At 39.2% G+C, this 13,283-nt stretch overlaps 1 protein-coding gene across 1 annotated transcript in view; it reads left to right on the forward strand.

Moving 5' to 3' along the window:
* Positions 1-13,283, forward strand: part of OSBPL1A (oxysterol binding protein like 1A) — a 141,876-nt gene that overhangs the window by 104,373 nt on the left and 24,220 nt on the right. Inside the window, 2 exon segments of the mRNA XM_075125270.1 lie at positions 4,645-4,822; positions 10,617-10,692. Of these exon segments, the coding sequence (XP_074981371.1) occupies positions 4,645-4,822; positions 10,617-10,692 (254 nt within the window).

Genomic DNA, 13,283 nt, shown 5'->3' on the forward strand with positions numbered 1-13,283 from the left:
ATGCACATGGCACTGTACTTCATTTGTAGCTTTCATTAACTTGAAGAATTGATCTTTGGTTAACAGCTTCCTGCTTAGACAATATGTGGATTTCTTCCCCAAGCTAATGTTTTTACTTGCCTTGGTGTTGGTCTAGTATTTGGTCTCAGTTTAATCCTTGTGCATTGTTGTGTGTTGCAACTTCTCTTATTCAGATATATTTATTATCTGAATTCCCCTTTCTAGAAATTAGCACTCTTGTTCATCCTAGGCTGTCAGGGTTCACCTGCGTGTTATCTTCCCTTGATTAATGTCTTGGTGACCTTCACCACGCCTGCTGTCAGTGTACTTTTGATATAACTGTCACATAGCTACAGTTCCATGGCCTAGAAGGGCCTCCTGCTGCCTGGTCAGTCCTCTGGTACTGTGAATTTTGGCTTCCACGATGTGGACTGGCTTTCTTTTCAGCTAGTTAGAAATTCCCCTTCCTCTCTAGTGATCAATCTGTTTGTGACAGAACATATAATATTCAAAGGTTTTACAGAAGAGCACTACAGCAGAGAGATTTGGAGCTGCTCTAAGAGAAGGGTTACTATATGAGTACAAGGGATTAATTCAAGAGGGGTTGACAATAGATACTCAGTAAAGAGGACAATAGCTTTCCATGCAAGCAGGAGAATGGTAGACCTATTTGGTTTGTCCCATCTCTGACCCCCTGTTTGAGCTCAGTGGACTAGCTTAAGATGAATTCCAGTTTAACACAGGAGAACTAAAAGTCCTGGAAGCTGAGAAAAAGCTCTTTGTGGAGAGGGGGTGAATGTTTGTGGAGAGTTGCTGACAAGAAGTGGCTTTCACAGACCCTGGAAGTCAGGGGTCTGGAGTAAAGAGGGACTTGCCTAGAGTCTGTGCTGAGGGATAGCAAGCCTCCAAGTAAGATAGATAAGCATATTTTCTCTTTTATTCTTTTGATGGTAAATAGACAATACTTTGTTTGAAGAAGTCTATCTGGTCACTGTTTACCACTGGTCACAGGTTCCAAACCTAGTTAAGCCTACAGAATAATCCTGGCTGATAGATTGTGCCCTGTGCTACAGCGCCCCATGGGAGAATCACAAGATTGCATCCTAAACAAGGTAAGGGCATGAGACCCTAGTCTCTGAGGGGCTGTATGCAGACCAGAGAGGGGTCAAAGGTTAAGATAGCCTTGTAAGTGACCAACAGTGCAAACTATGTACATACAATAAGCAAGTCTACCTCTTCCTTTTCCTCTCTGGGCTCTTATGGCATATCACAAGTATATTGTATAGTGGAATGTGTTGAAACCATTTTTTCTTTCAGAAGGTGGAGAAAGCTGTTCTAGATTTGGTTTTGACAAATGGGGAGAAACTGGTTGAGAATTTGAAAGTGGAAGGTAGCTTAGGTGAAAGTGATCATGAAATGGTAGAGTTCATGATTCTAAGGAATGGTGGTAATGGAAAACAGCACAATAAAGATAACAAGTTTCAAGAAGGCAGACTTTAGCAAACTCAAGGAGTTGATAAGCAAGATACCATGGGAATCCAGTCTAAGGGAAAAAACAGTTCAAGAGAGCTGGCACTTTTTCAAAGAGAAATTATTAAGGTCACGAGCAAACTATCCCACTGCATAGGAAAGATAAGTATGGCAAAGACCAGTCTGGCTTAACCAGGAGATCTTCAATGATCTGAAACTCAAAAAAGAGTCCTACAAAAAATGGAAACTAGATCAAATTACAAAGGATGAATATAAACAAATATACTACATGTATGTAGGGGCAAAATTAGAAAAGCCAAGGCACAAAACAAGATCAAACTAGCTAGAGATATAAAGGGTAACAAGAAAACATTCTATAAGTACATTTAAAAACAAGAGGAAGACCAAGGACAGGGTAGGCCCATTACTTAATGGGGGGGACAATTACAGAAAACGTGGAACTGGCAGAAGTGTCAAATGACTTTTTTTTTTTTTGTTTCCATGTTCATCAAAAAGGTTAATAGAAATTGGATGTCTAACACAGTGAAAGCCAGTGCAAATGAGGTAACAGCAGAGGCTAAAATAGGGAAAGAACAAGTTTAAAAATTACTTAGAGAAGTTAGATGTCTTCAAGTCACCAGGGCCTGATGAAATACATCCCTAGAATATTCAAGGAGCTGACTGAGGAGGTATCTGAGCAATTATCAACCATCTTCGAAAAGTCATGGAAGATGGGAGAGATGCCAGAGGACTGCAAAATGGACTATATTTGCCCAGCTGTAAAAAGGGAAATAAGGACAACCCGAGGAATTAGACCAGTTAGCTTCACTTCAGTATCTGGAAAGATAATGGAACAAATAATTAAGCGATCAATTTGCAAACACCTATAATATAATGTGATAAGTAACAGCATGGATTCGTTAAGAACAAATAGCGTCAAACGAACCAAAAAGCTTTCTTTGAGAGGATAACAAGCCTTGTGGATGGGGGGATGCTGTAGTTACAGTATCTCTTGACTTTAGTAAGTGTTTTGAGACTGTCTCGCATGACCGTTTCATAAACAAACTAGGGAAATACAACCTAGATAGAGCTACCATAAGATGGGGTGCCTAACTGGTTGGGAAAACCATTCCCAGAGAGTAGTTATCAGTGGTTTGCAGTCAAGCTGGAAGGGCATATCGAGTGGAGACCCTCAGGGGTCAGCTGTTGGTCTGGTTCTGTTCAATGTCTTAATCAATGATTTAGATAATGGCAGAGAGAGTACACTTATAAAGCTTGTGGATGATACCAAGCTGGGAGGGGCTGCAAGTGCTTTGGAGGATAGGACTGAAATTAAAAATGATCTGGACAAACTGGAGAAACGGTCTGAAGTAAACAGGATGAAATTCCATAAGGACAAATGCAAAGTACTCCACGTGGGAAGGAACAATCAGTTGCGCACATAAGAAGTGGGAACTGACCGCCTGGGAAGGAGTCCTGCGGAAAGGGCTCTGGGGGTCCTAGTGGATCACAAGCTGAATATGAGTCAACAGTGTAACGCGGTTGCCAAAAAAAAAAAAAGTAGGCTGTCGATTAATTGCAGTTAACTCACACAATTAACTGAAAAAAATTAATCACGATTAATTGCGGTTTTAATTGCACTGTTAAACAATAGGATACCAGTTGAAATGTATTAAGTATTTTGGATGTTTTTCTACATTGTCGTATATGTAACTGAAATCGGTGTAGATTATTTTTGATAACAAACATTTGCACTGTAAAATGATAAACAAAAGAAAGGTGTTTTTCAATTCACCTCGTACAAGTTAGAACTAATACATTTAACACGTACTTCATGTGCAATCTGAGTAGGGGAAGATCAAGAAATTGTTAATTTAAAATGAAATTCTGAAATACCGACTTCATTAACTAGCACTAGTTTCTGGTTGGCTGGGCCAGTAGTTTTAATGTGATACTGGCGCTGAGTTTTAAATAAGACCTAAAATGGATTAACTTTAAGTAAAAACTGACATACTTCGCGTGCGTGTGTGTTAGAATCATAGAATCCTAGAATATCAGGGTTGGAAGGGACCTCAGGAGGTCATCTAGTCCAACCCCCTGCTCAAAGCAGGACTGATCTCCTATTAAATCATCCCAGCCAGGGCTTTGTCAAGCTTGAGCTTAAAAACTTCTAAGGAAGGAGATTCCACCACCTCCCTAGGTAACGCATTCCAGTGTTTCACCACCCTCCTAGTGAAAAAGTTTTTCCTAATATCCAACTTAAACCTCCCCCACTGCAACTTGAGACCATTACTCCTTGTTCTGTCATCTGCTACCACTGAGAAGTCTAGAGCCATCCTCTTTGGAACCCCCTTTCAGCTAGTTGAAAGCAGCTATCAAATCCCCTTATTCTTCTCTTCCATAGACTAAACATCCCCAGTTCCCTCAGCCTCTCCTCATAACTCATGTGTTCCAGTCCCCTAATCATTTTTGTTGCCCTCCGCTGGACTCTTTCCAATTTTTCCACATCCTTCTTGTAGTGTGGGGCCCAAAACTGGACACAGTACTCCAGATGAGGCCTCACCAGTGTCGAATAGAGGGGAACGATCACGTCCCTCGATTTGCTGGCAGTGCTCCCACTTACACATCCCAAAATGCCATTGACCTTCTTGGCAACAAGGGCACACTGTTGACTCATATCCAGCTTTTCGTCCACTGTAACCCCTAGGTCCTTTTCTGCAGAACTGCTGCCAAGTCATTCGGTCCCTAATCTGTAGCGGTGCATTGGATTCTTCCGTCCTAAGTGCAGGACTCTGCACTTGTCCTTGTTGAACCTCATCAGATTTCTTTTGGCCCAATTCTCCAATTTGTCTAGGTTCCTCTGTATCTTATCCCTACCTCCAGCATATCTACTTCTCCTCGCAGTCCCACTATCTTCTTCTCTCCCCTTTCTCTCTCTTTTTCTCTCTCTCCCCCCCCACCCCCCATCTCAAAAGACCCAGGATCCTTTAATCCATTTCTAGGTATGGCGTATCAGCAGTCTTGAGGTACTAGTAGTTACCAGACAGATACTGTCATCAGAACAAAGTAACCTACTTAGGTTTCAGAGTTTTGTATGAGGAAGAAGGTCTCTGTTAGTCTGTGAAGTCTACCATTGAAGTTTATATTCATTAACATGCACCTGCTCTCTTGCAGATTCAGAATCTGAAAAATCATTAAGTGGATTTGAAACAGTAACAACGTACTCAGAGGACAGTGTGGAGTCCAACAATACAATAACCTCCAGCATGTCTGAAGAAAAGGTCTGTGGTGGAGGTGGAAAGGTCTGTGGTGGTGGTGGAGAGTCTCTGTCTAATGGCATCAAAAAACACAGGTAGGATGTTGCCTATTCTTTTTAAAGATATACTGTAAACTTTATTGCCATGTAGGCAAAAACCATGAGACTCCTGTGAAAGATAATTGTAGATATTTTTCTCTGGGGTATGATAAATGAAAAGCAGATAGTTGCTCTGTGCTTTTAATAAGGAATCCTTTCTCCTACATTAACAGACTCTCACCATTTTGAAGTAAACTATTATATACCATTCCATTTTAACTAGTAAACAAGGGTATACATTTTTTTATATATAGATAGCAAATGCTTTAAAATGGACATGTTTTAACTCATTTTAAAAAGTCTTGTTGAAATCGATGCTAGCTCTTATTTCATCATGTATTTTTAATGATTTGTGCATCCTATTGCTTTTTTTAGTTTCCAGTCACTTGATCTCCCTACTTGTATTAAGACTGAATCGCAATATTGCTAGCTTGACATCACAATAAACTGAAGTCTAAACACAAGGGTTTTATTTTAAAACTTATGTACATTGCGTAGGTTCATTTTATGCGGTCCAATTAATCCATTTTTGTTTGTTCATGTCTCTGCCGGTAAAAGAGGACAATAGGGCCAGAGTTAATGAGATGTAATAGATACCACTATTCTCAAGTTTCAGTGCAGAGGCAATTTAACGTGTACATTACAGTTCAGTCCCAACATTGACATGTTTTTAAAGTACCAATCTATAACTGGCCCTTTGGAAATAAGCAAGGTCACAATTACTAACAGATGGGATAATACTTCTTAAGGCAGGCATTAAAATAGCATTTTCGCTCAAGTGCATTAAGCAGTACCTTAGTTACTTGACATCTGCATTTCACAACTAAATCTCTGAGGCCATTGCAGTGCATGGTAATGTGGGAGACTTGATGTCAGGTTCCACCTCTGAACATCAGCGCCTCCCAAACCAAGCAAAGACAAGGAGTGTTGAGTACTAGGGTCAAGCAAAGATGCTGACGGACTGTGTTGTTCCTTTAAGACCCCTTAATGATACTACTTTTTGTTTATCATTGGTGATCTCTTCTCTGTGCCTTCACCTGTCACCTGAAAGTCCTATAGTAGCAGCTGGAGGGAGGGAGGAAAATGTTCGGTGAAAGTGGATGTTTCAGAATGGAGACTTGTAATCCCCCCTTTGTTGCCTGAGAAATTGGGAAGAGAGGGAGAGGACCATTAAGACCCTCTGTAAAAATGACAGCTGCATTTGTTTGCTACATTATATAAATACAATCCACTGGAAAAGTTTAAACGAAAGCCAGTTTTCTCAAAGTATAGGAAACAATAGCTTGGCTAGTTTCCACAAGTTTTGTTATAAAATTTATATTGTCAGAATTGTAAACAAGAGGTGACTAGAGCCTCTAAGCTCCATTATTCATTCTTCAGTCCCCTGACACTACTCCACTTTCCACCTACAAATGTGTCTCATTAAACTTTTTGATCACTAGGCTCCCTTTCCATTCCTTAGCTGCATGTCTTGCCCTGTATCCTTTAATGTTTAGTGCTCTTCATAAAACTGGTTTAGCTGTAACCATTTTTGTAACGATTTCTAATTTGCTGTGGCACATTGCTTGAAGAAAGGCTCAGATAGCGAATATATCTTGTATATTGCATAGTAACATTAGCTCTTTACCTGGCACCTTGGCAACGCTTTGGGATTTGGTGTCTGCAAATACAGTGATGCAAATAGGTTCCCCCGCAGAGCACTGTGAATCTAAACTTTGCCTCGAAGAGAACTTTCCATGGCGGAAGAAGTTGTTCAGTGTTTTGATCTGTCTTTGGATTCTTGGTCAATGCTAATGCGTTTAGCTGCTTGACATAATTACACCACAACTGAACTGCAGTTCTGCTCATGTTATGTAACTGGACAGGTAGGCACGCTTTTTTACAAAATGTTTAGATGCAGACTACTTGGATGCTTATTTTAGAATATATCCTTTAGATGCAGTCTGTCCTCAAAGTGCAAAAACTTAGATGGTGATCATCAAACTAACACACAAAGCTTAGAATGTTTTGAGGAGATATATGTCGCACCTAATAACCTCTGTTAGCTTCACTTCTCTTTAAATATGCAAGAGGAGAACTCCTGAATTGGGCTCTAAAAGGAGTAAACAGATTCATCTTCGTAGTTTGATGTAACTGCTGGCACTGTTACTTATTTGATTTCCTTTATGTTGGACACTGTTCAGACTAGTGTATCTCAATGGCCTAGTTTTTTTTTTTTAATACAGTATTTTAACTCTTGCTTGCTTTGTTTTGCCTTTCAACTTAAGTCTTGCTGGAGATCCTTGAACAAATGTTGCATATCCAGCTTGCTAACATTTTTACCAGCCCATTCTCCAATGTTTGCTGTCAGAAGCATTCTGGGACCTCATCTGCCTTTATTTCAGTTTTAGAGCAAAATGAATAAATTTGGTGAGCCAAGGAAATGAAAAACAAAGCTAGTTGGTATGAGGAATATTCCTTGTTGTGATCACTTTTGTTAATATGAATAACCTGATTGTATCAAGGAGTAACTGTTGGGAAACACTTGAGTGTTGTGCTCCAGCTGTTGAAATTCTCATTGTCATTGACTCCTACTAGAAAGGTGGTAGCGTATAACTTGAAAATATCAAAGATAACATCAGAATGCATCCAGTGAAGTGAGCTGTAGCTCACGAAAGCTTATGCTCAAATAAATTGGTTAGTCTCTAAGGTGCCACAAGTACTCCTTTTCTTTTTGCGAATACAGACTAACACAGCTGCTACTCTGAAACCAAAGATAACGTTGAATGTGCTGCTAATTTGCTATATGATGCTGCTCAGTGACATTGCATCCATCTGCTCTGCATATGGGTGATATAACTAATTCTGATATAGAGCACAGGACACCTGCCCAATAATTAGAATTGGGAACTTAATGAGGTGTGGTGCCAGTTCGATCTATGAGGTGGACTTCTTCAAGCTAAAACGTGTTCAAAGCCTTTTTCACTTATTTCAACCCAGAAGATTGAAAAACAGCAAAAAGAATGGTACCGAAATATGACTAGCCTGGAAATGTTCATAGTCTAATCTGTCACTTAAATTTAAAGGGATAGTTGGAAATCAAACCAATTTTAAAAAAAAAAAAGGAGGGGGGAGGGTTTGAAAAGTAGCTTGTTACAGCTGCCACTGAGCTTCCCTGACATGTTGTTGTTTTTTTGTTGTTTTTTCCTCATGATTAAAAATGTTTTCTTTTTTCTTCATGAGTCTTTCTCACACACACACACACAAGAAAGTTTGTATATGGGGAGACAAACTCTAACAGTGTCAAATGCATAAAGTAAACAAGATAAAAAAATAAATGTACTGTAACTACAGTATTAATCTTTTGTTTTACCTACTAGTAAAACAGACAGAAGTGATTTTTTTTGAGGAGCAACCCTTTAAAATTATGCCACTATCATTGCTAGTTATTCTTTACAGTAGAACAAATATTTTCATTATGCAAAGCTAAAGTTAACTTTCTGAAACTTTCTTAATGTGGTTGCCTTCTATAAATGACTTCCGAAAGGAAATCTGCTTCGAGATACTGAAGGTAAACATCTAGTTTACAACCCTTCTCTCATTCACTGGGACACTGTCAATATGGTTAGGCCTAATATTTGACTATCTTTAATTTTCTATATCTCTAGGTCTCTAATTTTTAACCCCTGAAAGAACATTTTGATCCATTCAAAATTGATATTGCAGCAACAAAATAAATATGAGCACATTATGGAGAAAACAGCAGACATCACTTTCAAATTTAGCTGATGTAATTATAAGCAATGAAGGAAATAGGCTTAATCCATGAAAGATCACTTTCACACACAAGAATGATAATTTTTTTCTAGCTTGGTGATTTATATACGAGGGTGAGTTTAAGAGAAGAACATTTGGGTACTTTTATTGGAAAAACAATCCCTTGCTGATTACATGTTGCTAGCAGCCAGCCTCTCTTAAACGCATCCTCCTATATAAATCGGCAACCTAGAAAAATATATTCATAGCTTTCTATGCAGAAGTGCTCATTGCTAAATAGTACGTACACTTCACAAATTGCCTCAGTTCCAGTCTATTCTTTAATTAAATACTACAAATCAAATTTAACTACGTGGTGGACACTGTCCTCTTCTGGACATGCACATAAAAGCATCAACAAAGGAAATGTTTGCACTTAGTCTTCAGGACGACCAGTTCACTTCATTTCAGATTACTGAAGTTTAGAATAGCAGATCTATTAAAATATAAGGATCTGTAATTCCTTTCATGTTTGATCCAAAAGGAGCTTTCCATTAGTTACCAATTTCCTCTTTCACTGAACTTCCACACTTCAAAAGGTGAATATATGTTGTTGGATAGTTGTGGAAAATTAGTACAGAACTTAAGTTGTTTTCCACAGATTCCTATATACTGTAGGAGGCAATATATTTGTAAAAGACTGGGCATTTCTTTGCTTTAAGCCAGACTTTGTTCAATATCTTTTCATGCATGTATAGCTACTGGTTTTGAGAACAGTATTTCACATTTTGAAAATTTAAAGTATCAGCCCTTGTACGGCTTTTCTGTTATGGAAGTGTCAGTGAAAGATGCATGCAAAAGAGAGAGGTAAGTGACCCAACAAATGAAGCTTCATAGAAATTAATGCTTTTGCTATTGCAAAGGAAGATGATTCACTTAAACCTGTACCAGAGAACAAAAAAATTGCTGCACTAGAGATTTCTGAAAACACTTAATTCATTAATTTGGGGGAAAGGAGCATGGCACGTGCTTGACTATTTGGCCAAAGTTAACATAAATTTGCGACTTAAGAGAGACTGTAGAGTGAAATGTTGTGGTGCTGGTAGCACTATGTGGTTTGAGAGTGCCTTGGATAAGATTTCTGGTTTGTTATCTTCCTGATATGGGTAATTGTTTCATGGTACCAGGCTTCTGATTGGGATTATCTGGACTAAGGTCCCTTTTACACAGGACATAGGACATAAAACTGTGCTTAACTTTCATGTTTAGCTGGCCATTGTTGATGTGGTCTTAGCAGCTTAAAGAACTAGGCTTTCGCCCCTGTGAAGCTCTAGGTTAAGCCCACGTGACCCACCAAGCACCAAACCATGCTAAAGCCATTTGGTCTAAAACTACATATAAACCTTGCTTAAGCATGTGTGTTAGCCCTGTCTGTCTAAGGAAAGTTGTACATTCATCTGTTCCATTACTTTTCTGTTCTATCCGTGACTGTTTTCCAGTCCAGATAATAAATGTCATTTATTGGCTAAATATAACTTTTTAATTAGTCTTTTTGCTAATAACACTACAAAACTGAAACCTGTTCACATATAACTGGATTATCTTCAGCTTCTTTCATGAATATACATTTTCAAAGTAGAGGCAGATTTTACCAGCATGGTGACAGCACCATGTTTAAGCACTCTTCTGGAAACTGATGTACAAAATTCTTTCCACTCCTTTAACACCAGCATTTGATAGATTTGTTTGAACTATTGCTTTCTTTAGAGAGAAACAATTTTCTTTGACTAAAACTAAGGTTTAGGGTATTTATGTCATGTTGTGTGTGTCCTCTAGGGACACTGATTGAAAGTCACCTAACAATTTTTTAATGAAAGCTCCCAAAAGTTATCATAACATAAAGAACTTGTGTAGGCCTGTTTTATCAATAAGTCAATTCTGAACGCCTAAAAACTAGAACAATATTAATACATTCTGCAGCCTTGTTCACAACTGAGATTATTTTGATAAGAGATTAATAAAATAAATGTGGTTTGCTTTTTTCCCCCCTCTCTAGAACAAGCTTGCCATCTCCAATGTTTTCCAGGAATGATTTTAGTATTTGGAGTATCTTAAGAAAATGTATTGGAATGGTAGGTAAAATATATAAGTTGTGATACAGAAATTAGTGATAAGTTATGGTTGTGGCTATCTCTAAAGAGGACCAAAATGTGAACTGAGAAGCTCACAACCAGAAAGACCAAGGGTGACTCCATGAGCCAATTTATTCAATAGAGCAAAGGCATTTTCTCTTATTAGTCCTCTGAGGATCCTGTACCATCCAGAGCTCTCCCCAGTCTCCTTTTATACTTGTAGTAGAAAACCTTCCAGTTTCACCACAGTACTTCAGATGGGTTAGTGACTAGGTCTGTTTAATCAAATCTGGGAAGCTCTGTGACGGGTCAGCCAGGATCATTCTCGTAGATAAAGGTATAACACAATCCCGTGGTTGGAAATTGAAGCTTGATAAATGTAGGCTAGAGCTAAGGCTTGTCTTCAGTACTGGGGAGATCGACACTGCTGCAATCAATGCAGTGGGTGTCAATTTAGTGGGTGTAATGAAAACCCACTAAACTGACGGCAGAGTGCTCTCCAGTCAACACCTTACTCTTCTCTGGGAGCTGGAAAGTCAACGGGAGAGAGTCTCCCATTACCACAGCACAGTGAAGACATTGGGGTAAGTCGACCTAAGCTACATTGACTCCAGCTATGTTATTCGCTTACCTGGAGTAGCGTAACTGAGGTCGACTTACCCCCATAGTGAAGACAAGCCCCAAGTCACAAATATTTAATATACATTCAGAAAAGTTCTTTGGCCTCTGTTAGACAAGAAGTCAGACTAGATGATCAGTGGTCCTTTCTGGCCTTATCTATAAATTTTAAGCCCACTCCTAGTTAATGGTTAATTGGGAAGGCTTCTTTTCTTTCCATTATGAAATCCCACCATGTAGGCAGGTTCATCTTGGCCACAATGATTAGGTTTCACTCTCTAAAGTGCAATGTGCCAAACTGAAAGTTACACAGTTGCCATACTAAGAGAATCTGCATAGCCACAAGGTGAAAGCACTTTCTGGGAGTAAGTTTTTCCTGTTTATCGGAATTACAATAACTTCAAAAATTTGTTCCCCTTCCACTGCAATCAGAAAACAGACACAATATGCAAGAAACCTACTGAAAGTCCATACAGGAGATAAGATTGCTCAGGAATGTTGTTTTGAACTCCAGAGCACATGGACTTTCACTGAAGCGTTTCAACTTAGAAAGCACTATGATTCTGATCAGATAAGAGTGCAACCTTAAATCTACACAAACGGCTGTTGGCAGCAGGTCTAGCTTGCTCTGCAACGTAGCTCCTCTGTGCTGTTCACAGAAAGACACCTTAAAAGGCTTCTGTGTAATCTGGAAGAAGGAACCAGTTAAAATGAAGCCAGCGCTTTCTTAGGCTTAAACTCTGCTCTGGCAAATGGCTGACAAAGATCTTTGAGACATCTGTTTGTGCTGGTCATGGGTAGGCAGATTTCTCCCTATTCTGTGTTTCCCGAAGAGTAGGAACACCATATTGGAAATAAGTGGTGAATGAGGTTCAGAGGAAATTGAAGAGCAGGAAAAACTGCATTTGGGGAATAAATGACCATGTACTAAAATGTTACAACACTAAAGGTTTATATTTAAATCTGTCAAAGTATAGGTCTTCTGACTTTTTTACTCTATTCTTTCTATTTTTATTAGACTTAAATACTCTTTGCCAATTTCTTATTTCCATACTTAATGAGGCCCACTCTTACTTGTGAAACTTTGTTTACTACTAAGTCTTATCTAGAATACCACCTTGGAGAGAGAGGGGTTTTAACTTGGATGTTAAGTTTACTTTTGTAGCAATTGAGCAAAATGTTGTTGTATGTTTATAAATTAATGATTTAATTTAAATTTTTTAAAAGCTTGACTAGTTTAGAAATAAATCATTAGAACTTGGAAGATATTCCTGATTCATTTGGGCCCACATTTAAACTAAATTTTTAGGTTATATTCATTTTCATGCTGGCTACCTCAAAACATGGTGTTTTTTCTCTTTTTTTTGGGGGGGGGGGGTTTGAAGGTTAGTCATTTCTTAGGCCTTGTCTACGCTGCCACTTTACAGCTCTGCAACTTTCTTGCTCAGGGGTGTGAAAAAACACACCCCTGAGCGCTACAAGTTTCAGCTCTGTAAAGTGGCAGTATAGACCAAGGGTTCTCAAACTGGGGGTCGGGACCCCTCAGGGGGTCACGAGATTATTATATGGGGGGTCGCCAGCTGTCAGACTCCACCCCAAACCCCACTTTGCCTTCAGCATTTATAGCGGTGTTTAAATAAATTAAAAACACTTTTTTAATATATAAGGGGGGGTCGCACTCAGAGGCTTGCTATGTTAAAGGGGTCACCAGTACAAAAGTTTGAAAACCACTGGTGTAGACAGTGCACCAGCGCTGAGAGCCGCACACCCAGCACTGGTAGCTACTCCCCTTGTGGGGGTGGTTTTTTGTTTTGCTTTTTTTACAGAGCTGGGAAAGCACAGGTGCCGCCACTACACAGCCACATTAAGCACTGCCAGTGAAGACATACCCTTAGGTTGCTATCGGAACTGTCTCGAGTTGGTGAATCTTGCCCACGTGCTCAGGGTTCAGCTGATCGCCATGTTTGGGGTCA

Source organism: Caretta caretta, chromosome 2, assembly GCF_965140235.1.
Source record: "Caretta caretta isolate rCarCar2 chromosome 2, rCarCar1.hap1, whole genome shotgun sequence".
Lineage (NCBI taxonomy): Eukaryota > Metazoa > Chordata > Testudines > Cheloniidae > Caretta > Caretta caretta.